The sequence below is a fragment of the Phragmites australis genome, chromosome 6 (genome assembly GCF_958298935.1).
Source record: "Phragmites australis chromosome 6, lpPhrAust1.1, whole genome shotgun sequence".
Classification (NCBI taxonomy): domain Eukaryota; kingdom Viridiplantae; phylum Streptophyta; class Magnoliopsida; order Poales; family Poaceae; genus Phragmites; species Phragmites australis.
The window spans coordinates 2,934,184-2,957,719 of NC_084926.1; the positions used below are offsets into that span (position 1 = coordinate 2,934,184).

The 23,536-nt window shown below is 42.8% G+C and overlaps 1 protein-coding gene across 5 annotated transcripts; it reads left to right on the top strand.

The window, feature by feature from the left end:
- The first annotated feature begins 9,281 nt into the window (after nt 1-9,281).
- LOC133921095 (uncharacterized) lies at nt 9,282-19,469 on the top strand. 5 transcript variants are annotated; one of them, XR_009910209.1, is made up of 21 exons: nt 9,289-9,648; nt 10,437-10,748; nt 11,168-11,359; nt 11,486-11,569; nt 12,475-12,534; nt 12,775-12,819; nt 12,888-13,087; nt 13,364-13,948; nt 14,382-14,508; nt 14,595-14,792; nt 14,921-15,010; nt 15,674-15,736; nt 16,177-16,251; nt 16,347-16,397; nt 16,685-16,762; nt 17,179-17,313; nt 17,670-17,777; nt 17,953-18,018; nt 18,370-18,479; nt 18,854-18,972; nt 19,072-19,469. XR_009910209.1 is itself a non-coding variant. In XM_062365832.1 (20 exons), exons 2-19 carry the CDS (start codon nt 10,446-10,448, stop codon nt 18,436-18,438), a joined length of 2,529 nt encoding a protein of 842 aa, XP_062221816.1. In that variant the 5' UTR covers nt 9,288-9,648; nt 10,434-10,445; the 3' UTR covers nt 18,439-18,479; nt 18,854-19,469. The 5 variants fall into 5 exon arrangements, 4 of the variants coding, with proteins under 4 accessions (XP_062221818.1, XP_062221816.1, XP_062221815.1 ...); XM_062365832.1 differs by having other exon boundaries at nt 9,288-9,648; nt 10,434-10,748; nt 18,854-19,469; XM_062365831.1 differs by having other exon boundaries at nt 18,854-19,469.
- Nucleotides 19,470-23,536: the final 4,067 nt, after the last annotated feature.

Consider the following 23,536-nt stretch of genomic DNA (forward strand, 5'->3'; position numbering starts at 1 on the left):
AATAGTTTAGATATTTCAAATCACTGCTTGCAATAATTAAGCCAGTTTAAGCGTTTATTATGATATATCTGTCACATACATTGTAGCCACTTGCAATAAACCAATATTGAACAGGATTTCTCCACTAAGTTGATTGCTAGACAAATCCCTACAAAAGACTGAAAGATTAGCGATGCTTTACAAGCTAAAATATGAGCATCATTATTCAAAAGGAATAGAATGTATATACATACAAGACTTGAAAGCTCATACAGTTCCCTATGAATTCTGGTACTGTACCAGTCAAGCTATTATTTTTCACGTCACTGAGATATACAAAAGCGACTTTGTGAACACAATAAAGGGCATAACAAACTACACTATTGATAAAAGGAGGGAAGCAATGCACTCACAAGTACCACAGGCCAATCAATTGGCACATATATGGAGAGAGGTTTCCTTCTAAATTATTGCTTCGCAATCCCCTAAGTACATGAGAAACTTAGATGCAAACAATTGAACGTGGCAAACCAAGTGATCACCTATTCGCCCTACATATGTGTCTATAAATATCATATCTTCAATACATAACTGATCCAACCTCTAAATGCTACATAAATTTAATTGGATTAAAATTTGCTAGGCACTTGAAGTAGGCAGATGAAGTACTAGAAAAAAACACAAAGTTGTTCTTCAAAGGAAAGATCTACTTATAAGTATTGAAGAACCTCATTCCAATATATAAGATTTGGAATTTTGCCACTTAACTTGTTTTGAGCCAAGTCCCTATGGCGCATATCACATTAGAACTAACCCAATTAAAAAACACACACACAAAGGCAGAACAATTTATCAGTAACTTACAGTATCTTCAAATTCAGAAGTTGAGAGAGTATCGATGGTATCGCACCCACCAACTGGTTGTTCTTTAACATCCTGTAGATACAGGTACCAGGGCAAATGATGAACAATGCTCTCAAGGTGCTTAAGCTTAGATATGGAAAATGGTACGTCTCCTTCTGTATTGTTAGAGGACAAGTCCCTAGATCAAAAGAGTGGCTATTAGAAAACATATAGCAAAATAAGAAAGATAATAAAAAACAACAAGCACAAATTTAACATAAGAAAAACTGTGAAAAAAAGTGTGCACAAAGTTGAGAAATCCACTACCAAGGAGAGTTTGCAAGAAAGGAATGTAACAAAGAGAGGGCACTCATCCTGTGCGGCTCATAGAGTGTATGTAATTTGAACTAAAACCTTTTTTAAGAAAAGGATAACTCCATAACTAAAACTGAAACCCACTTACAGAGTTTCAAGCAACAAACAATCACCAATCTTATCGGGGATCTGCCCGGAAAGTCCATTCGACTTCAAATCACTAATTATAACCCAACATACAGGAGGGGAAAGGTTAAACACAATTAGTCATCTGAAAGCTTTTCATTTCAGGAAATAATGCACCATCATATCATACATTGACATAATGCTCTTCAAACTCCCGATGGCCAGCGAGATTTTGCCCTCGAGGTTGAACCCCAAGAGGTTGCTGCATTGCACATAAGAACGCGCATCAGTAATTGCACACCGTAGCCAGCGGTAGAGATTAGTGGTTTCGTTACAGGAAACTTCTTACAGCGCTGCAACAGCGTAGGTGATGTTGTTGCAGAGCACGCCGCGCCACGAGCAGTAGCTCAGCAACGCGCCCTCGCTGGACCAATCGTGCAACGCATTGTCGCCGTTCCGGAAGGACTTCTTGATCTCCAGTAATGTTGCCCCTGGATTGGTGAAAGCAGTAGTAGAAGAAGAAGAATAAACACCACAAGGAATCATCCAGAATTGGATATGCAAGCCAAATTAACATCAATGAAAGAAAAACAAATTAACACCATAAAAAGAAACAAACCAAAACCTAAAGTTTTACAAAGTGATGTAAAGGCTGAAATAGAAAGAAAATCTCCAACCAAAAGGTGCGGCAGTAAAACATTTTTTCACCATAAAATGAAGAAGATAAATACCGGATGAAAAGTAGCATCAAAATAAGCCGCATTCTAGAATAGGGGTGGTGTGCTTGCTAGTAGGCGCTGCCGCAACAACACACTAGAGGAACTGTTCCTCAGGATAGCAAAGAACAGGAGATGCTAAGAACAGGAGCCAAGATTAGATAAAATCAAGTAGCAGACCACTCTTAGTCGCTGCCAATAGGGAATGGAACAAGCTATAAACAAAGACCACGCCCCCTAAAAGTCGTGCACTAGCAGCGCTAAAAAAATAGTACCAACACAACTGACCCAAGTACCCAGCACCTGAATCTCTCTGCTCCTGAGTAGTGCAAAACCCATGGCCAACAAAACCTCTACGAAACTCGAACACGGGGAGGACACCGACCGTCGTCGGAGATGGCGACGGCCGCGAGGAGGAGAGCGGCGACGACTGGGAAGAGGTGGGTCATGAACTGTGCCGAGCCGCAGAGGCGGAGCATTTTGGTAGCGGTGGCATTTGCGAGGCGTGGTCTGATTTAATGGCCTGGGTTTTTTTGTTTGGTTTCTTGGGTTGCTGCACCTTTGCGCCTCGAGGGCAGCTTGCAAGCCGGCAAAGAGGCAGTAAGTTGGGGAGTTCATGTGGCGAGAAGAGGATTTCATGTGGGAGGGGGGGCCTCGTCCATCGGTCCATGTGGTTCACTGCTCTCACGGTTCATGTTTCTCTTTCGCCAATATCTGATCTCGTGGATTTACCTTAATTATGTATGACAATTGAACTCGTCTGTATCGCGTTTCGAATTTAGGTTAGAAATTTTATACATAGGTTTGTTAAGTCAGATATCCGAAATGGGTTAGATTAGGCTCATATTTTAGTTTTCAGCCATAGGAACCCACAAGCAGCCCACGCCCACTAACTGACGCCTAGGGTTAACTCCTAAGTGGAGTGGCTGAGTACATCTCCCAGTCCTATTCCCCTCTCTTTCTTCTAGATTCAACGCTTGGCCACTCGGCAAATGGACTCCGTCAAGGCGCTCTGCCGTTGCTCCCTCGTCTCCTGACTCCTACCGCTTCCACGAACTCATCCCCTAGTCGACTCTGTCCTCGTCTGCGTATACTATGTCATCCCCGACGAGCCACCCTCCTCCTCCTCCTCATCCTCGTCAGTGTTGTCCTCAAATACGGCATCCATGTGTGCCCCGCGCGAATCACTGAGCCTCAATACTTCCCCACCTTGGACCACACGCATGCCAAGTTCTCCTCCTCGTTCCACAATCACGAGGTCTTCTCATAGATCAGCACCGGCAAGTAAACCCATCAATCGTGGCGAGATAGGATGGGAAATAGTGTGAGGAGGAAGATGGAGTGAGGATTGTCGATGAACCATCATGTTTCGGGTTCTTGCTGGGGTTAGGGTAGGGCTAGGGTCAATTTTCCACCCGATGTGAATTTTAAGACCAGATCAGATTTGATGTTTTGGATTTCAAGTCGGTTGTATTCTCACTCCATCAATTTTAACTCGATCCGTTGCCATACTTATATACTAGATTTACTTCAGCCCCGTTGAATGGACGAAGTTTCAGAATTGCATACCTACTAAACGCAGACCGATTAAAGCACACGATGGCACGAGCGAAGATAACTAAATCTTCCAGCCCATCCTGTAGCAAAGCAGAAGCAGCATGGATTCTGTTCTTTCAGACTACCAGGTAGTAGCAGCATCTGCAATTTGCATCCCGGCAACACACGGTATCCAGTCTGCAATTCGTAACATGCGCAGCAAAAAGGTCGGGATGTGATAAACTTACCGAGCTGCCAAAGTGCCATCCTTGTTTGGACGGCAGAGCAACAGCCTTGGCATGAGCAGGAGGACAGTGGAAAGCTTATCTTATCCCTCAAAACACACGACCTTAAAAGACTCGCCATGCAAATCTTCCACGGGTTAATGAGAGCAGGTTTTGAGTAGTCCGAGATACGAGCAGGTCGTTGCCACAACTGAAAGTCCGAGTCAGCTACAAGGCCTGGTGCAACTGCGCAGCACACAAGTGTACTGTACTGGCCATGTTTACTCCGAAGCCTCTGCACCGTACCCTGCAGAAACGTGTAACGAAATGTCCCTTGTCAAAAACATATGAACTGCTCTTTGCAGGCTTGCAGAGCAAGATCATTCCGGTCAAGTCGTCCGGTACAAGTACTACCTCTGTTTTTAAATAACTGATACTGATATTATTATAACTTTAATTTTAACCAATAATAATTTTTAAAATATATTAAGTAAGTAAAATAAAAATAGTATTGTTAGATTTATCATAAAAAATAGTTTAAGAATGTTATATACTTAAAATAATTTACGTGTGTATTTATAAAAAATTGATGATCAAACATTGATACATAAAATTAACGATATCAGTTATTTAAAAACAGAAGTAATATTTATTAAGGCCAACAACCTGTTGCACCGTACGCCATCACCGGATGCGCCACTAGACACTAAGTTAAACAGGGTCGTCCGGTACAGTATATTCTCAGCTCACGTCAGTGCTGGATGGGTGGCTGCGTAGTCCGTACGTGCACAGTACACGCAAGGCAAGTTGGCAACTTTTTTTTAAAGGTAAGTTGGTCGCTCATCGGTTAGACCTAACTATATTTTTTTTATTTTATTCTTTTCTTGATTGATTTTTTTTTCACATTCTCTTTATTTTTTCTTATATTTAATAGTTTTTATTCTAAAGAATTTGTGAAAGGAAAGGAGAGAGTCTTGTTCGGAAAGAAATAATCTTGTAAATCTGTTTGTAACAGGAATATTGAAAAATAATTCTCTAGACAGATTGTGTAAGCAGCGCATTCACGTAGACCTGTAGAGGTACGCAGGAGCCGCGAATCGTTTCCGTCAGCCCATGGACGTCGCCGTGCACAGTACGCGCGCGCGAGGCGGGCGTCGATCGCAGCGGGTGGGCCGCCTCTGGCAAAGGGAAAAGATATGGGAGAGCCGCAGAGGGCTGACGGTTGAGTTGGGAGCACTTGGGCCGGCACGGAGACGTCGATAGGCTGGGCGCGGTACGAGTAAACCCAGCGTTGCGCTCGCATGGACCTGAGCTGCATAACTGGGCTGACATCTGAGAGGTTTCTTTTTCTTTTTTGGGGGCAGCTGCATCCTCTCTTTTTTTTTAGCATCGGATCCTCTCTTCTTGATCAGCTTTGAAACATCTGGCAAATTTTTGTAAGTTCGACCTGAGTAATTTTATGCTCATCAGCTTTGCATCAGAGGGGTCACAGTGAGTCCATTAACGCTGACGTGAATCGACTGCGTTATTATCCGATGATCCAAAAGCTCCAAACGCGACGAGGCTTTCTCGTCGATACTTCCCGGTTTCGTCGCTGAAATTCTGTTTCCTAGCTACTACTACACAGAATGCCCGGATAAACCCTTCCTGCTGTCTTTATCAAACGATCGGGCGATACTATACAATGTATGTCTACACTACATCAAGCGACGCAACCTACTGCGAGTACTATATCCTCTTCAGCATGCCAAAGCTTTTACTTTTGGTTCCTGGAGTGGTTGGTCGTTGAACCTTGGAACCGCAAGAGAGAGGTCGTCTTGTGCAAGTGGAAGCATTCAAAGGATCGCAATGCCAATATTCGAAGGGAGCTGATGGTTAAAGAATACACCAACTGCTACAGTTGCTTATGTTTGTGTGGATAATTCGCGAGCTAGTCGTTAGAGCGTCGGTGTCTGACATCACAAGTGATCAGGCACCAGCCAGCAGCATGAATTAAGTCAGTTTTGTTACTGTTTTGCCAAACCAGTTAACAAAAACTAGTACATGTATTTTAAGAATTGAATTTGCGAAGACTAATATGCATTTTAAGAATTTATTTTGCAGAGAAGCCATGATATCAAACACACCAACACGCACAAAAAAAAAAAAACACATATCTGTACTTACCTGCAGTTGCAGTGCTGGACTTCAAGTCGTAATTTGCCGGTCTCTATACACTAGAAATTCGTCGGCTTACACTGAGATTGACGAAAAGAATTGAAGCGACCAAAGTTGCCAGGCTTCTAGACACATATGTAGATCAAAGTTAGGAAGTGGTCATGTTCTTGCATATGGTACTGGTAGGCAAGGCCTAATGATATCATCAAATGGAGGATGACACGGCACTCTTTTTCAATCTGGCGACACTGATGAAAGGCAGCGTCTGATTGGGGGGATACACGCAGGCCATGCGAGATGTAGACTACAAATTCAAGACTCTGGCCGACTGTTATGCCAGGTCATCGATACTCATGACGCTAACCATTCGTGATGAATAAATAAAACCGGTCCTTTTCATGAGAAAAAGGTCGTCATAATACTTTTCATTTGGATAAAAATCGTAAAGCAGGGCGTGATGCTTAAACTCTATCCAATTGTTTGGTCATGCACCATCCTTTCCTCCCTTTGTTTCAAATTTAATTCATTATCATTTGCCTACGTACCATTAACTTTCTTTTGCTTTGCGAATGACCGAGAATTATGACTAAAAGGGATGAATAGGTGTTTACATTTTTTTATGATATTTTTTTATTTTATTACCCAACGCACCTCAAAATTAAAAACGAAAGCAAAAACTTAAGACAAATAAATTGCAGCAAAAAGATTCTCAAGGAAAGCTTGAATCTTGTAATAGATGAATACTAGGTTTCATTGACATTCATCCCACGAGTCATTGCCACATAAATCTAGCAACTTAACGGAAAAACATTTGGTCCTAGGTAAAGATCACCAAAAGAAAAAGTTCGCCGGGTTGATGATCTACAGATAAGAAAATTTAAAACCTATTTATATGTATCTGTATGTGATTTTTATACATCTGGTAACAAGAATGACACATTTCTAAGATGGAAAATTCTTAACTCATCAACCAAAACGAAAATCTCAATCAAAAAGAAAAAACTCATAACAAAACAAGATAGCCAATAGAATAAAACTAAAAGGAGATAAACACAAGTATCAGATGAAACATGCATTTTATTTGTTGCAAAAGTCAACCATATTTTAGATAGAATACAAAGTATTTTCCTCATAAAAAGCTCTCACCTATTGACAAGGCTAAGATCTCCCCTCTGCTTTCCTCTACAACCTAGCACTCAAAGCTTAAAGGGCCAGCTCAAGCTTCTTAAACAGTTCTACCCCTTTATTTATAGGTCTAGAGAGGTAGCTTAGTTCTTAAAGTTACTTATTTCCAAAATACCCCTCTTCCAATGACTTTCTACTTACCATTAGGGTATTTTGATCATTTTTTGTTCCATTCATCGAATGGTTGTAGCATTTTCATAACTTAGATCTGCCTCGATGCAAGCTTCGTAATAATACCATGTGCCCTCCATCTTTCCATTTTTTTAGACCAAACCGTGAAACCGTCTCGCATGCTTCTCAAAATATGATTTGCTGCCACTTGCTTTCACTTCAAGCAAATATCCTGATGTCGACGCGTGTACTCCGTCTTGCGATTTTGACCGTTGGAAAGTCTCATCCGCTTTTCGATCTCTTGAGTCATCTTGTCAGTAGCATTGATATCTGTCGGAGGGTGAACTCCTGTCGCAAGGATCTTGGGGGACCCCTTTTTAGAGATTCGGCGGGGGGATGATCCTGAATATGTTCGCCTGAGAAATAAATGTGTATGAATACGATGGCCGGCGATGCGGAGTGATCTAATGCGGAAATAAGTAAATGCACTGGTGTTTAGACAGGTTCGGACCGCACGGGGGCGTAACACCTTACTCCTGTATGAATACTATAAATGCCCTGAGGAAGTCCCTCAAGGATGTTACTGGTTACAAGAATGTTGGTCTATCTTAGAGCCTGGGGCTCTTTGTTCTTCGGCCTGTGATCTTCTCTTCTCTCTTTTTCTTCTGTTCTGTCTCGTGTTGTTCACCTCTCAGCCGTTGTTTCTTTTTTACTTTCTGTGTTTTCCCACACTACTGAGCCGTTGTTTCTTTTGTGCCGCTGGCGGCTTTAAATACCCGCCGGCAGCAGCGTGCCCCGAACGAGAGGGGGGGCACGAGTTCCGAGACACCATAAATGGAAAGGGTGTCATCATTTTCTCTGGGCGAAGTAACCGGGGGTGGAAAATGCGTCCCACGCCCGGTCATCCGTCACCATAAATGCACTGGCAACGGGCGCCGTGGAGAGGGCCCACCGGGTAGCCCAGAGCGGCCCGGTGTGCCCGCCCTGTCTTGTTCCCCTGCCACAGCAGCGCGGCAAACGGAATGCCTCGGCCCTTATGACGTTATCCCGAGACGGGCCGGATGGCACGGGATGGAACCCGTGTAATTAATAACCCCACGCCCCTCTGCCAGAACGTGACAGGAACTGACGCTGAGCGCGGCGGGAGCAGTTGGAGGTGACAGGCCACGTACGCTCTTTAAATGCGGCCTTGGGTCTTTGACTGGCTGACACCTCATCGGTGGGCCCCTCGGGGGCCACTGTCAGGGGGCTCTATGGGTCGTCGAGGTACCGAGTGCTCGGGGGTCGCCGTTCGCCTCCCCGAGCACTCTCTCCCGAGAATGCCCTTTCTTGTCCTCGGAGAACCGAGTGCTCGGGGGCACTGTTCACCTCCCCGAGCACTCTCTCCCGGAACTTCCTTCGGTGGGTCCTCGGGATACTTGGGTGCCCAGGGGGCCACCGCTAGCGGCCTCGGGCACGTTTCTCCCGGTACTTAGCTTTCCTGATCGTCGAGGGACTTGGGTACTCGGAGGTCACCGTACACCTTCCCGAGCACTTTCTTCCCGGTATTTAGATTTCGTGGATCATCGGGGAACTGAGGTACTCGGAGGCCACCGACTGTGGCCCCGAGCGCCCTCTCCCGGGACTCGATCTTTTTCACCTTGCGGGAGAGACTCCGCGGGATGGCGCTATGTGGCGGATTGCTGGCCTGGCCTCGAGATTCGGGGACCCCCGGTTCCTGATAAACCGATAATATCCCTTTCGCTTAACTTCGTTAACATGATATCTTCATCCTTCCTTTCATAAGATCGAGTGGAGTCAATCGCTGGTGAAATTTAATGGAGGCGAAAGAATAAAAGGAGGAGGGATCGAGTGACTGGTGAGATAAAAAGAGCAGGATCGAATGACAAAAAATCAGATAAGATTTGGGCCGAAATCAACCGAGCCAGAGATAGACATGCCAAAGAAAAAAGGGCCGGCTGGCTCCGCCCCGAGCCAGCCACGCGTCGCAAGACGTGGCGGCGGGCGCACCCTGCCACAAAAGGAGGCTACACGGCCCGGGTCAACTCAACCAGAATCCAGAACCCCCTGCTCCCTCATCGCCGGGCCCAGACGCAGTGGCAGATCGAGTCCCAGTTCCAGCAGAGTCCCACTCGGCCACGAAAAGCTCGCTTTCGAAATCTCTTCTCTTGTCCAAACCGAACCAAAATCACACCACTTAAATCTCTGCGATTCATAACGAATCGCCACAGTTAATCAAAGCATTAAACTAGAGAAAAAAAAGGAGAGAGAAAGGAGAGGGGAAGAGGCGAGGAGAGAGAAGGAAGAGAGAGAGAGGAGGAGCGAGGGAGGACAGAGAGGGAGACCATCCCATTCGCGGACTGGTTCGGGTCCATTTGGGCGGCGCCGCACGCAGCAGGAAGAGACTAGCGCGAGGCGAAGCGTCAAATCCCTCTCCGCCACCGCGGGAACCACAGGTGAGCCGATTTTGTTTGGGTATTTTCCCCGATTTTCTACTGGTTCGTCGATCGGAGGAGGCTGTGCATGGCTTTTTTTGCAACTTCGCCGACCTCTGCTGTTAATTTTTTGGGGGCATCTGGTGGTTTGGAGCATGCGGATTTCCCTTCTCAGTATTAGCACTGCGGTTGATGGATTTTGGAGTAGTCAACCGTTAATTCTGACCGAGTATTTCGACCTCTCTGCGGATTTTGTTAGATTTCCCCTTTAGGAACGGTGTGTGAGCATGCATCTCCACCAGCGACGCTTCATGTCACCGTATGAGCAGGGAATGCAATAATAGTGTCCAATTATGTGATTTTGTTTGATTTGATGTTATTTTTAAGATTCCGTCATGCGCTCTTCAGTGATTCTCCCGGAAAAGTGTGATGTGTGCTCAGTGGGGGGCTTTAAGTTATGTAAAGGTACATGCAGTTATTTGTTAGGTGGCATTCTGGTTGGGTATTAGAGTGAGATATAAGCTTGTCTCATGCCGTTCTGTATCAGCTAGCTGCCACTGCATTGGTGTTATTAGAAGTGAAAATCTCAAGGTTGTGTGGATGACAGGGTTTAATCCGATTGCAATTAGGTGATTCAAAGCTGAGAACGTAGCTTACAGTTTACTTGTTGGGTAGATGCTACAGCTGGATCACGGATGTCACCTTGGAATTCTTTCTTGATAGTTCCTACTTCCAGTTGCTGTATGACTGATATGTGCACGCCCAGTCACGCCACTGAAATGGCGATCACTTGCTTGCATGATTAGCAGGCATTTAGGATGGTGGATAAGAATGATGGGTCTGAAGGTCTTAAATTCAACACTTCGCACTTGATTCAAACGACTGAAGAGGTTGCCAGAGCGTTTATCGCTGCGGCTTCAGCTGCCACTGCACAGTCTGCACGGCCATCTGTCGTGTATTCATCCAAAGACGAGAGTGGCAGCCCGATGCAGAAGCTTCAGCAGCAATTTTCGAAAATCCTGAAGGGATTCTCGACCTCACCTGATGTATCTGGACCTTACAATCCGGAAGTGCTCACGACACAAAAACAACAGTGGTCAAGATTCCAACTGAAGTCATTGGTGTGTATCTCTCTCCACCTATGTGGCATTCCATGTCTTTTTGTTGTGCTATGCTTGTTATTGGACATACTATGCCAATTAACTCAGGTTATTAGTCAGATCTGTAAGTTGTGATTGATTGATGTGAAGCCCTGCTATTTTAATTGATAGGAAAAAGTGCAACAAAATTAAGTTGGACACCATTTTGAAATTAGTTGTTTAAGCGACCCAGAAATTGGAATGTGTTCCCTGTTGTTAACTTGTTATCATGGCTTTTAAACTTTGCGTTCATCGTAGGGATGCCATTTTTCTTAATTCTCTTTTTACTACAGTAAGTTCATATGGGATATGTCATAGTTATATGACCCAATAACAATTGGTTGAATGTCTATGTTCTTCTGGTGAGAGCACATACCACTCAAAGCTGTTTCTTGGAACAGGGTAATAGGTGCATCAGAGAACCGTCACATCTGTTTGAGGGCATAGTGATTGTTGGGCTTCCACCTCAGGCAGATATCCATGAGCTGGAAAACATTGCGCTAGGGAGAAATGATGAAGATGGAAAGAGATCAAGAAACATATTTGGCAACAGCCACCACCAAGTTCATGCAATATCAAATTTGGAACCTCAGGTTACCATTCATTTCACCTATTGTTGCACGTCATTTGCTCTAACGAATTACATATTCTGGTAGTGTCCTAAACACTATTGATTATCAAAAAAGAAGGCCTTTGTTGATTATTTTGTTTTCCCTTAGATTCTTTTTGCATACCCTCCGGAGAAGCCTCTTCCATTAAAGTACAAGGATACCCTCTCTTTCTGCCTTCCGGGAGGTGTACAGGTTTGCCATATTTTAGCCACATGTAACTTAAGTTTTTATTCATTTGTAGTAATAGAGTGTAATCAGTATTCAAGTCTTCCTTTCTTGTTCTTTGGAATACACATGCATTGAGTGCTTACCACCAAGTAATGCATTGAGTGTAATCAGTATTCAAGTCTTCCTTTCTTGTTCTTTGGAATACACATGCATTGAGTGCTTACCACCAAGTAATGCTTATATTTATCCTTCATTATGCATTGGGCTCTTGACTCATGATACTGTTTCCGTTTCTCCTGCGTTATTGCTTGCATGCATTTTGTAACTTTGTTTTGGCACTTAGCAGTTATCACTTGATGGTGCTTTTGTCATGACTCATGAGTAGTTCCCTTAAACCAAATTTATGCAGCATACCATTACCAACAGTATTGTTCTTTCTTTTAACAAGTTTGGTTCAGCTCATAATATTGGAGTTTACTAACCGATTGGGGTTTTAGTTATAATCAGATGTAAGCAATGCATGACATAATAAGTTAATAACAGTCATTTATATAACAGTGCTTATGAGAGAATACAAAGTAGGCAAAAAGTGTGGTTATATAGAGATGTGAAAACTTCTTGAGGATACAAAGGTAGATTAATGAGCATAAACAGGAACACGTTTCAGCAAAGTCCACATGAGGTTTTCCGATAGTTATTGAACGTGATAGAAGGAGTCATGTACACATGTCTTCAGGTGTCTTTTTATGCTATGAAAGAGCTAAGGAAAATGAATTGTAAGTAACTATCCTATCAGAACCAGCAGTACCAGGAATTCCTCAACAACTCAACGAGTCTGTTTAGTTTCCTGTTCTCCATACATTGTTTTTAAAATTAAACCTTACTTGTTAATAAATCAAACGATTTACCTCTGTTTATGTTTGCATCAGGTTCGTGCTGTTGAACGGACTCCTTCATTCAGTGAGCTGAATGAAATTCTCCTGGGGCAGGTGGCTGTTTCTCAGCTATGTTTGCGACTTTGTTTTGCTTCAATCTGTAGATATCTTTTTACTTGACAAAGTCATCAATTACTTCTGAGACTACAGTAAACCAAATCCTCTGTAGATTTACAGCCTCTGTCATAGAACCCTTTTCGTTTAGTTCTACTTGCAAGTAACCATTATCTAGTCTTTTGATGTTTTTTTTTTATATATATTTGTGAATCTTATAATCTGTTTTGCCCATTTCAGGAGCAGCTTAAAGAAAGCAACCAATCTTTCGTGTTCCGTTTACAGGTATATCTATATCTTTCTCCACTGCATCCTTTCGCTGTACCTGGTGGCTGATCATTGAAAAATTGCAGGTTGCTGATGACTCTACACTATATGGATGTTGTGTATTGGTTGAAGAGATTGTACAGAGACCATCAAAGCTGGTTTCAATGCTCACGAATGAAAAGCCAGTCTTTCCACGCCGGAGTCATTACGTGATAACTACGCCCCGGTGTTATTGCATCCTAACGAGGCTTCCGTTCTTTGAACTGCATTTTGGGGTGTTGCAGAGGTAGTTGGTTATGAAATCGTTATACCTTTATCTTGTCGTATTCGGTATATCTGAATCTTGACGCCTGTATGACTCATCTACTTTGCGTTTATATTTATTTTTAGGTTAGTTTCTTTCTTTATGCACCGATTACTGATGCTCATAATTTCTTTTATTACATAGCAACAGTAATGCTAATCCAGGAAGTTTTGATGCTATCACTCTCAATATTGATATTCTACTTGATGTTAGTTCCGTATCTGCCTTTCATAAGTAGCTGCCATATTTCTTATGCAGTATTCTTATGGAAGAACGTCTCGAATGGCTCACAGATGGTGTTAACATGCTAACTTCGTTATCACTTGAGGAAACCTTTGAGGAGAATGATATTTGTGAAGGAAATGGAGTTACAGCAGAGAAACAGTATTTGGGTGGTAGCACAACAGATATGGATAGATCATCTGAATCAAGCATGGGAGTTTCGTCAAAGGAGCTTTCGTCAAAGGAGCTGTCTGACACTGACAGCAGTTCTGGGTGTAGAGAGAGCCAACTTGACTTTGTCTCTAAAGAAGTCCAACAGCAAAATAGTTCTTGTGGCAACGAAGAACAGAATGATCTTGGAACGGAACCTGTCACCCATTGTGATACTCCTGAAGGGTCCGATCATTGTGTTCCAGAAGATTTATCATCCGATCAATCTGGAGCTAAGCATCATGAACTTGATTCTGCACCAGATATCCAGAAAGGATCTGGCGCGAAGGAGAATGGTGATGATTCTACACAAGGAAATGTGGATAATGAGCAGCTTGATCTCTTTATTACTGATACTATTTTGCCACTTATGCGATCTTGCCTTTGTGAAGATTGTGAATCATCTCCAAGGTATGGTATGCCCACATAAATGAGCCAATAGCATGCTGTTGACCTCAGCACAGGAGAAAAATGAATCTTATTACCGTGGGTTTATTTTTTCATTCCTGTTTGTGAAAAATGTTTGACCTCGTTCCTAGCTTTAGTACCCAGTGTTATGTGAACTGTCTTTTTTTTATTCCGTTTGAATGGAAGTGAACACTCTTTAATCACATATAAGTTGAATATCAGTGAAGGTTGGCAGAGAACTATTGCGCGGCTCCTTAAATTTTACTTATAATTAGAATTATCCCTTTTTTTGGGGAAAGAATCATCTTTTTTACTCCTGCTACTGACTGTTGATATCTAATAGTTAAGCATGACCTAATATCATTTGCAATGCTTACTTTACATGATCACCGATGCTTAATTAGAGTCATAAAATAGTCACCTTCATTTACTGCAGTTCCAAGGATTCTCCTTCTGAAGGTAGAAATTTTAGAAGTTACACCCATGGATTGGCTGTGGACGAACCATCTTCCATTGGTCATGGAGACTTAGTTAGACACAACAACATACTGTTATGGGCTAAGGTTTATGCACAAGCTCATGCAAAATTATGTTCATCTTCCTCTTTTTGTGGATTTGTTTTGTTTGTTAACTTAAGAGTTTTCTCCAGGCAAAAAAGTATGGTTCTCTGCAAGTTGTCTGTCAGTACTATCAGCTGCAGTGTCCTGCCAGGGGTTCATCACTTACTTTTCATCCCTTGGAGCACCTGCATCCTTTAAGTTTTCACCGGCCAGGTGAAACAGTTCTTCATATTGCTGGTTCTACTATTGAGCTTAGGTCACGTGATACAAGTTTAGAGGTTGCTGAGGTATGCTGATGCATTGCCACATTGTGCATTTAAGATTGTCCTTTCCTGGTGTGATGAAGCTATGTCTGATATATATAACGTCCAAAAATATAAGATCAGTATGCCTGAATGCCATATCCATTTTCCAGATGCTTAATGCACTCTTTGCCGAGGAGGAGTCGACTGCTTTATCCACATGGGCTGTGGCATCCATATGTGGATGCCTTAGGTTGGAACATGTATGGACTTTATTCCGAGATGATTTAATTCTTTTGTGGTGCTCAATTTATTCCACGATGATATAATTCTTTCTTATCACCTCATTAGTTGTTTTATCACACTTACTTGATACTGTTGTTAGAAGACAAACATCATCTTTCAAAATGTGCTACTGTTCCTGTCCAGTAAATCATCAATTTCATTTTCAAGTTTTGGACCTCCACTGCAACTTATTTACAAGTGGATAGTATTTGCATCTTTGATGTACAAGTCTATCAAAAAGGATTTCAATGCAATACTTCGACAATTGCATAAGCTGGATAGAAGCTTTAGCACTGCAGTTTTGCTTTGTTGTGTTCTAAGAACTTGCTAGTAGCCTTGATCGTTTTTTTGGCACTCTTTTAGTTGAGGTAACAAGGTGTATTTCCGATTGGCTATATCTTTAGCGTGGATTGTGTGATGCCACTTTTCATTGCCTTCTTGTTCGTTGGCTGCAATTCTGTAATAAAAATATGCACCAGTGCCTTGTGCTGGATCAATGCCGGTTCTTTTATAAATGTAATCACTTATCTGGTCTTCTGCATCTTTGTACATGTGTTTTATCTGTTTGGCACAAAAACTGAAGGAGACTAAACATTTACCTATATACAGTTTTTAGTATTTTAAAACAATATTTTTGGCAGGTAATGACTTTTTTTGCTGCTGCGCTCCTGGAGAAACAGATTGTTATTGTCTGTTCTAATCTGGTATATTCGAGGCCTTAACAAATTTTGGCATTTTTTTAACTTTATTTTTATTGTTTCTTTTTTGTACTTCACTTCTGATATGAATATGTTGCTTCATCTGAGCATTAGGAGGTAAGCATTGTATGTGCACCAACATGGGCGAATTGTTACTTACAGGAAAACATTAAAATAGTATGGTGCCTTTTGGTTTGGCTGCCTGTTCATTAGCTAAAGCAGCATGTACAGTGTTCCTTTCATGAGTTTATCTGTTATAAAAGGAGGCATGTTAGGAAGGAAGAGGATTATAGGTGACTAGACAATTCCCAAATAATTTAATGTATTCATCTTATTCCGGCAAATCATATATTACTGTTGAGCTCACAGAAGATTTTGGTTGTCTCTGCTGATGAAAAAATGTTTAAAGTTGGCACTTACATGCTCTGGCAATTTCTAATGACCAGGGAATGCTATCAGCTTCAGTTTTGTCCATCATACCTCTAATACGCCCATATCAGTGGCAGAGCCTACTCATACCGGTACTTCCACTTTGTGCCTTTTTTCAGACTTGACCTTCGTGGCAGGTATATAACTACTGTTACTTGATATGCTCTGTTGAATCATTGATCTCCAGGTTTTGCCTATCGACATGATGGATTTTCTGGATGCACCAGTTCCATACATAGTAAGTTCCCGAGCTTAGTGACATTATTTTGTTTTGACCAAAGTAGTGGCAACAGGAAAAAAATGGTAGGGATCTGTTTTCAGCTGGCACACTTAACAGGAAGGGAGGATAACTATTAAGGGGTATTTTTAGGAAGATGGGAATTGAGGAGGGAGTAAGCATATCTCGCATTGATTGAATGGTTGACATGTGATTACGATTTTAGCACATCCCTATCTATTTGAAATGAGCTTTTGATTGAGTTTATGTAGCTGTCCGAGGAAGAATTAACAACCATTCATCTTTAGGTTGGTGTGCAGACCAAGACATCTGATGTACTGAACAGGCTAGCAAATGCTGTGGTCATTGATGCCAACAGGAATCAGGTACCTAAAAATTCTCTTACCTTCTCATCACCAATGATGCTCTGTTGTTCTCTGGAATTCAATTATGTGCACAACTGTAGATAGGTTTTTAGTTATTGGAATTTGTCAGAAGAAATAGGACTTTGTCGACAGTATTGAAAACAGAGGGAGGGCCCGTTAGTATCCTTAAGTGGCTCTAAATGTTGAAACAAACTTTTATAACTGGTGAGATGGGTGCTTAACAGTTCTGATGCGTACATTTCTGAGTGGCACTTTAACTCTACATTTACGAATCCTGATTCGGAGAACTCTTCTTAACGACTGTTTTCTCAGCTGTCTTTTTTTAAAGAACACATTGCTGTAGCATCTTAGGTGACTGGATGGTGTGAATAATGCAAAAGGTTGTTGCTGATACATGAATTCTTCGTGGCGTTCAGATTAAGTCTGCTTCAGTCCCGCAACTGCCACAGCATAGGGAGTTGCTCTCTGCCTTGCGTCCATATCATTCCAGACTTGTGGGAGAAAGCTATCTTGCAAGAAAGCGTCCTGTTTACGAATGCACGGATGCCCAGGTAGTGCCTTTATTATATAGTACCTTATTATTTGTCCGATTTTCTTCATTTTTTTTCACATGTACAAATAAGCGTTGCAATTGCTATTTCTATTGTTTTGCTGCCTTCAGCTTTCTCTTAACTTCTCTGGGAGTGGACATAAAAATTATCTTATTTGTTTTTTTTTTGCTTGGTATTGCAAGTATAGAATCACTAAACTTATGTTTCACTGGTTTCCCAACATAATTTAGAGTTGTTCGGAACAGTCACTGTTCACTGCAGTTTCTTACGTTTTTGGGTTGGTATTTTCAGTCAAGGCCTTAAAATGTGTCTACCCTTCTGTATATTGTCATGTATCTAATCTTTTAAGCATACAGGTGGAAGCGGCCAAAGGTTTCTTGGCAGTGCTTAGAGACTACCTTGATACTCTGTGCTCGAACTTGAGATCTCATACAATTACCAATGTGCAATCTAACAATGACAAGGTTTGTTCTCTTGAAGTTTTGGTCTAAAATCTGGGTACCTTTTTGTGGCTGTTTTTATTGGACGAAAAAAACCCTTGTCTTATGTTATTTTGTCACCAGGAGGGCTTGTATGTTTGGCATGCTTATATAATTGTGGAATCCTGGTTGCTACCTAACTGTCTTTTTCTTTGCATAGGTTTCCTTACTTTTAAGAGAGAGCTTTATTGGTTCCTTCCCAAGCCGGGATAGGCCCTTTATGAAGGTATTTAGTTGCATTCTTCCCTTCTTTGCCTTTGACAGAATTTCTGTGTTTGGCAGTATTGCATAGAAGCAGAGAGTCATGTTAGCTTTGTTTCTTTGTTAACTTTCATTAAAGTGAACACTGAAGGAATAGCAGGCCCACGCCCAATCATGTAATCTTTGGGCAACATTTCCAAGTTTTAGTTCCAACTTAAGTAATGCCAATGTTCTTTTTTTTCCTGACTCAGCTGTATCTTCTTTGGGGATAAATTTTTAGATGCTCAAAACCTATTGCTTTCTAACCCTGTCTATTGAGATATAGTTATCCGTTGCACAGACTAATATATATTGTGCTTTCTTTTTTTGTTGACAGCTTTTTGTGGACACACAATTGTTCTCAGTACATACAGACCTAGTTCTCTCCTTTTATCAGAAGGACTAAGTGTCTGTTAAGGACTTGAGTGTCTGCCTCATCTTGCCAAGGTGAGATCCTGCATACCTTTTCCGTGGTATTTTTATCTTGACTGTTAGAATCCTGATTTCTGGAATTGAGCGTTGCTTGTTTACCTACATGCAAAATAACAAAGTTTTTGTCCTAAGGCACAGGGCAATGACTTTAGTGGCCTCATACCTTTGGTTGTATACCCTTGATATTCTCCAGAGACACAGTTTGTGTGTTGCTGCATAGTTCATAGAAAAGCCCTGCGATAATGTCGCTATCGGCTTTAGTGCTCTTTTTTTCCAATCTTTACTTAGCACTCTCTTACCAGAGTTAAAGGTTTTACTTCTTTTTTAAGTCAAAAGTTTTACTGCATGCATGATCTATTCAAGTTCTGATGTATCTATTTTCACTGCAGCCTTTAGGTGCTGAGCTCAACTGTACATATCGATATAGAATAGATGAGCTGCCTTCATTACTTTGGCAGCTCAGAGTTGGGATAAGAGCTGCAACGGACAACCCATATACTGTCAGAAGGTAGATTATCGAGATCCAGATATGGATATTGAACAAGAGCGCCCCTATACCTGTTGTAAATTAGTTTGGTGTGGTTGACCCACATCTAAGATTTTGTAGGCAATAGTAGGTGGCCATCAGAAGCCTTTATGGTTTGTTCCTACAACGCCTGCACTCTAATGGAACCAAGTCTGCAGCAAAATCTTCCAGACGTGAGTGTGCATTTCGCAACTTAATCAGTATGCAACATGACATCCAAGAACTTATTTGAAGAATGTCAAGAATCCAAGAGTTGCTGTTGCAGTGCCAAAGCGTAGCTTGTTTCTCACTTTCTTGAGCTGTGATATACCGCCTGATGTCGATCTATATGTTGTATTTTTCATCAAAGCATCGGTGCCGAAGTGCACTGTTACAGTGCCAGAGGTCAGCTTGCATCTCATTTTCTTGAGGTGTGGTACAATGAATGAGGCTGATCGATATGTTGTATTTTTTGCCATCTAACATCAGTGTTATTTTCAGATCTGTTCCAGTCTCTACTTTGCAGGTAACATGAGCGCACGATAAGTTCCAGTCCTACTGTTCTGCAGTAATATATTTCTTTCAGCAAGTCTAGTCGTGGTCGCGGTTGTAGGTGTTGCTGCCGGAACACATCTGCGTCCGTCTCGAGTTAGGCCAGGGTTCTAGCCTACCTGTCTGCTCCTGTTCGTAGCGTGAGCGAGGAAGCATAGAAAGAAGGGTCTAGATTTCGAGGCTTAGCGTGAACCCTGGTACTTGACCGCCTCACCATAGCATTCAGTTCGCTCAGTGCAAATGCTGGGCTTCGTTTCACGCAAGAGGGCCAAACTGGATATGTTCTCTAGCCAGGCCTTCTCTTGTCGGACAGTGGCTTCTCATCCTCCAAAGCCTGTTGCTTCATCAGCAGCAGCCATGATTTAGCCTACTGAATGGCACTTTTGACTGGGAGATTTGGAATCTGCAACGCAGGGGCTGAAGAATGGCTGCTACAGGTACAGGGTGCGCGCGCATGCACAGGGAAAGGACTTTTGCCCGTGGGGCGGTGGGCGCAGGCGCGCAGTGAATGTGCCTGCCACAGGTACTAGCACCACCGAGCGCTTTCAACCAGCCAGTGGTCGTCACACTGCCTTTGCCTGCTCCCCTGCGTACCTGCCTGCCGCAGTCTTTCTGACCGCCCCTTCCCGCTCAGCCGCAGCATGTGCTGCTCGCCAGGCTCGCCATGCTGCACACCGCGCTACAAAGCGATAGCCGATAGGCACGTCGTCGTCACCCGTGTCCGTGTGTGCCAGCCACACGGAGAGACAGAGAGAGAGAGAGAGAGAGGCCATGCCATTGCCATGCCACCTTCTGCGATTGAGGAACGCAAGTTGCGCTTGGAAAGGCGCTGCTGCGTGCGGCTGCCCTGCCTGACATGACTGCCTCCTGATGCTACTGCCGCGCTGCTGCTCGCTCCCCTCTCACCGGCCAGAGTAAAGCCTCTGGCCAGACGTGCCAGGAACCCGGGTCGGCAGACGACGAAGACCACGGATCTTTTGTGGTAGGGTTGTGGGAACGTCCAAGCACAAACGGGCGCTAATCAGCTGCGTAGGTCACGGCCTTTCTACACGAAACCAAAGGGTTGAGAACGACCTTTTAGCTCGGTGGCTGGGAGCCATGGTGCGAGCCCCACCTACACATAGAGCCATAATAAAACTGTGACGCGTCGTCTGCGAACCAATGGCGTGTGATGTGTATAGGTTGCAGGTGCATCTCAGAGTGTGTGTTAGTGTGCATGTGACTTCATCGATTTTCTTAGAGCATGTGATGTGTATAGGTTGTAGTTCTAATATGTATTTTAAGTGTGTGTTAGTGTGCATGTGTAGGATGGAGTGTATGTTTGTACGTACTTTCAAATACTACATCTGTACTTCAGTGTTGAGGGGTTTCAATAAAAAAAGAAACCAAAGGGGTTGCGTCGTGATCCTTGGCCATGGATGGTCCTAAGCTGGTCATGGTGTGCTCGATGGCGATCGGGCTACTAGTCCATGGCTAATACGGCGAGTGATAAGAGGATGCATGGCAACGGCCCGTTTGAGGGAGCCAGAAAGTCATGGCTGCCTCCTGCAGACCGGCCCACAAGGAGCAATTTTTCCGCGGAAGGGTTCCACCGCCCGACGGCTGTCCCCATCTGCACGCCGCTCCGGCCCCTCGTACTGCCCTGCGCTAACTCTGCCATCCATCTCGCTCGAATATATATAGTTAGGTGTATGGTAGTTTACTATTATGTCACATTTAATTATGATTATAAAAGTAGTATAGATGTGATTAGTAAGATATATCAGTTATTATAAATATATATGGTCGTAACTTGATACCTTATCTTAGTTGTAATTATATATATTTTTTCATATGATCGTAACTTGTTCAATTCTGTGCACACTCTTAGTTACGATCCTAAAAATAGTACAGTTGCAATCTACAAGATCTATCAGTTACTACAAATATATATAGTCGTAACTTGGTACCTTCTCTAGTCATAATTATGTACTTTTTATTATGTGATTGAACTTGTTCATCTCTATACACGCCTCCAGTTAAGATCACAAAAGTAGTATAGTTATGATCAACAAGAAAAATCAGTTACTATAAAGCAGTACCATGTTGTAACTATTTGTACCTTGGCATGAATGTTCGGTGTGCAAGCAGCAAGCTTCGAGCGAGATGCAGCTATCCGCTCGCGCTATCCAACAAAAGCACGTACGGTGCCACGGCCAGTGGCGAATCCGCGTGAATGAGTGGCACGACATGTAGTACTTGTATCGATGAGAGGCCACGACGCGTTGTAGCGCAGCATGGTTGGGTGAACAATAGAGCATGCGACGCGGCGCCGAACATGCCAATGTGTGGAGCGACAGTGCCAGGGCCACGTGAATCCCTCCCATCTCGATTCGCTACAGTGGAGACAAGAAATTAAATGGAGACAAGATTTATTCCCGAAGTTCGGTCACCTCACAAAGAATTGCCTACGTCTCCGTTGAGGAGTTCACAAAGAGCCGGGTCTTTTTCAACCCTATCCTTACCCAAGCGACCACAAAGATCAAGCTAAGGTTCTTACTCAATTCGTAGGTAATACAAACTTCCCGTGGCACTCCACAACGATTGAGTGCTCTACGGGTGACCTCTTGCTCTCTAGAAGCACAAAGCTTCAAGAGAAAAGAACGCAAATCGTAGCTTGGCAAGAACTCAAAATGCTTCAAATATTTTCTTGTTGCTCTCTTGCTCCAAATCTCACTCCCCAAATCTAACTCACAAATCTTAGCAAAGATCAAGCACTATAGGGGTTTGTGAGGGCTATAGAATGCTCTAGAGAGTGTTTGTTCACTTGTGGTTCAGCAGCAATAAATGAAAGGGAGTGAAGAGGTATTTATACCCTTTCCCCAAAAACTAGCCATTATTGTGCTATTCAGATAGACTCGGAGTATCCGGGTTCACTTGGAGGTTTCGGATAGCACAGAAACTCACGCACCTAACCTATCAGAACTAGCCGTTACACAGACCCGGAGTATCCGAGTTCACCCGAAGACTCCAGGTAACACTTTGAGAAAAACTGACTAGAACACTAGTTCGGAGATGCCCAGAAAGTCCGGAAGCATCAAGACCCGGAGACTCTGGACCAACTCAGAGACTCCGACTAAAACATCCTTGGTTAACCGAGAGTCTTTCTCGAAGTCTCACTCGGAGACTCCAGGCTCAGACTTTAAAGCGAAACCGAGACTCTCTCTCGGAGTCTCACTCGGAGACTCCGAAACACTTGCACAGTCCGGAGTATCCGGGCTAACCCAAAGACTCCGGGCTCAGACAACTCTACCCTTTTTTCCAATGTCTGTGAGTGATGGTGTCTCTCAAAATTTGGTTTTCATAAAATACTTTGAGCATTGAGACACTACCAAGACTAAAAAAGCATCCCTCTTTATAGTACGACATTCCTAAGCTCAAATTTAAAGTTAAAATGAATTGAACTCTATGAGTTTCTTCATGTCGTTTCTCCTTTCTTTTTGAGGGACATCGACTTCTTTTAACCTTTTTCAATGGGACTAATTCTCCTTTCTTTTTGAGGGACATCGACTTCTTTTAACATTTTTCAATGGGACTAATTCTCCTTTCTTTTTGAGGGACATCGACTTCTTTTAACCTTTTTCAATGGGACTAATTCTCCTTTCTTTTTTAGGGACATCGACTTCTTTTAACCTTTTTCAATGGGACTAAAAAATATTCATAAACTTAATAAACTCATTAGTCTCTTAATCGTTTGTCATCAATTAGCCAAAACACATAAGGGGCCTAGATGCACTTTCACCTAGTTACAATTGCTGATACTTAACTGCAGTTACTGTACTTTCTAGTTACGGTTTTGAATACACCCTGGTTGCGATTGCTATAACATGTAACCGTGCATGTTCAATACATCCTAGTTACTATTGCTGATACTCATTGGTTTCAATCCTGATTACACTTGTTGCCCTAAAAGAAATTGGATTGATTGCGATTGTTGTAATTGCTAGTTACTATTTCGAACACACCCTAGTTGCGA

Excerpts from the sequence above, each read along its gene's own strand:
- LOC133921095 (XM_062365832.1), top strand. The coding sequence starts at position 10,446 with ATGGTGGATAAGAATGATGGGTCTGAAGGTCTTAAATTCAACACTTCG. Across the intron at positions 11,360-11,485 it reads TATCAAATTTGGAACCTCAG|ATTCTTTTTGCATACCCTCC; the intron begins GTTACCATTCAT and ends GTTTTCCCTTAG. Across the intron at positions 15,737-16,176 it reads TTATTGTCTGTTCTAATCTG|GGAATGCTATCAGCTTCAGT; the intron begins GTATATTCGAGG and ends TCTAATGACCAG.